The sequence below is a fragment of the Quercus suber genome, unplaced genomic scaffold (genome assembly GCF_002906115.3).
Source record: "Quercus suber isolate HL8 unplaced genomic scaffold, Cork oak 2.0 scaffold_654, whole genome shotgun sequence".
NCBI lineage: Eukaryota > Viridiplantae > Streptophyta > Magnoliopsida > Fagales > Fagaceae > Quercus > Quercus suber.
This window is the reverse complement of record NW_027070095.1, coordinates 164,958-167,019: the sequence shown is the minus strand read 5'-3', so window position 1 is coordinate 167,019 and position 2,062 is coordinate 164,958. Positions and strand designations below refer to the sequence as shown.

The 2,062-nt window shown below is 37.1% G+C and overlaps 1 protein-coding gene across 1 annotated transcript; it reads right to left on the bottom strand.

Moving 5' to 3' along the window:
• Nucleotides 1–614: 614 nt before the first annotated feature.
• On the bottom strand, nt 615–1,850 carry LOC112015859 (F-box/kelch-repeat protein At3g06240). Its single transcript, XM_024048307.1, has one exon. The coding sequence runs from the start codon at nt 1,848–1,850 to the stop codon at nt 615–617; it is 1,236 nt and encodes a 411-aa protein (XP_023904075.1).
• Between the last annotated feature and the right edge of the window lie 212 nt (nt 1,851–2,062).

Here is a 2,062-nt window from a genome sequence, read left to right as displayed (position 1 = left end):
TTCATCCTTTGGCTTGTTATGAGAAATAGGTTTATTGCAAGGGATATTCTAGCTTAGTGGGGGTATCAAGGTGAACTAAGGTGTGTTTCTACAGAAATAATATGGAATAAAGAGACCAACTATTCTTCCACTGCAGCTTGATTAGTAAGATATGGAGAGAAGTTATGAGATATTTTTAATTGATAATCCTAAACTGAGTGGAGTAGATTGGCGGATTGGGCTATAAGAAAGAGATAACAGCATTACATATCAAGATGTGTCTCTCAAAGAACAGATATAGTGTGATTTGACAAGATCAATTGTCATTTAAAAAAAAAAAGTAGGAAAACACTACAACATAGATACACAAGAAAACAGGGGTTATGTTGGCCAATTATTTTCATTTAGTTGACATTGCTAGATGTAGGTACATGTGCAACGACCATCCACATACAAATATCAAATATTGATATATATAATAGCAAGAACAATGAAATGATAATAAAAATCTAGCTTAAAAATTATGCTTTTAACAATACTTACATTCCTACCGCAATAGGTAAAAGCATAACAAGGGTTTCAATTCATCCATGCCACTAATGACAACCTCTACTTATACACAATCTATGATCTTCTTAATAAGATACCACATCTGCTACATCTAGTAAAGCAAGGCTCTCCATGTAAGTAGCTACAAATAAAGGAATTACATTTAAAGGATATATAAGTTGATTACTCAAATCTGTTTGATGTAGAGTTTTGGGGTCAAATAAAAAAAATTTATTTGCCAACTCTAATTTTCTGTTGTTGAAGACCAGTTCAGGAATTTTACGAAATAGAAGTGAACCGTACGTGGTGAAACCAATAAAACGACCAGAACTTTCAAGTGGTACTCTAAAAAGTTTATTCCAGGATTCACGCACACCATAGTCCCTCATCACCCATACAGAACATACCATGCCATTTGACTGTAGACTATGTTCAAATTTAGTTAAAGCCAGTTTCCCCTTGCATGACGTAAGACATCTGGAACTGGCATAATGTACACCTTTGAAGGAACCATCATCATCATCATCATCAGGAAATGGTAGCTCTCCGAATTTCTCACTATTGACATTAAATGACAAAATCATTGCACTCGCTTGTCGTCCTCCTCCATCTATCATATCTACTACAATATGTAACATGAAATGCAGATGCCCACTAACAAATGGATACAGAAAAGCACAATTAACGGTATAGAACAAAATATTGGGTCTCCATGAGATTCCAAATTCAACTCTTCTCCATGAATCCGTACTTAATGTATACACCTCAACCTCGGGGGGAGGCACAGGTTGGGTACGAGGCCTTGTAATCCTCACAACCTTGTAGTCATTATTTGGGGAGTCATACGCAAACCCAAGTCTAAAACTATTTGACTGGCTTAAGCAAGTACTAGACAACCTCTTAAATATCCTAATACTAGGGTTCCACAAGTATATATCATTAACCGCAGTGAGACACAAAATTCCATTGCATGAACCCAAGAAACAGGCAATCCCACACTGAAAAGTGAAAGGTATTCTCAACTCGGATATCCTATCAAACGAGCGATCACAAGAGACCGTACAGAGTTGAGTGTTAATAAGATTGGGCATGTGAATGACATAACCTTCATGGTGATCATTGTGAATGCTACACAATAGTTTATTGAGGTGGGTGGAGATGAATTTGGAGCTATCGATGTGGGAGCACAAGGATTTGGAGACGCACCTGAACCTTAGGATTGATTTCACTAGTAGCCTTGACAGGATGTCAAGTACGATGTCATCTGGGAGGTAGTTCTTCCGCAGTCGGAGAGTCGGTGGTTGTTGTCGTGTTTGGGACATTTTTAATCGGAAGAGAGAATGAGCAATGGGTAGTTATGGCCTATAGCCATAGAAACGCCTTTAAGTTTGGTAAAGTATGTTGGAATCATTTCGTCTTTTCTCTTTACGACTCGCGTGCTACTTTCTTTTCTTTTCTTTTTTCTTTTTTCAATTTAGGGAGTTCATTTCGACACCATTTGTAACACAGGGTAGTCATAGACTTGTTAAATATA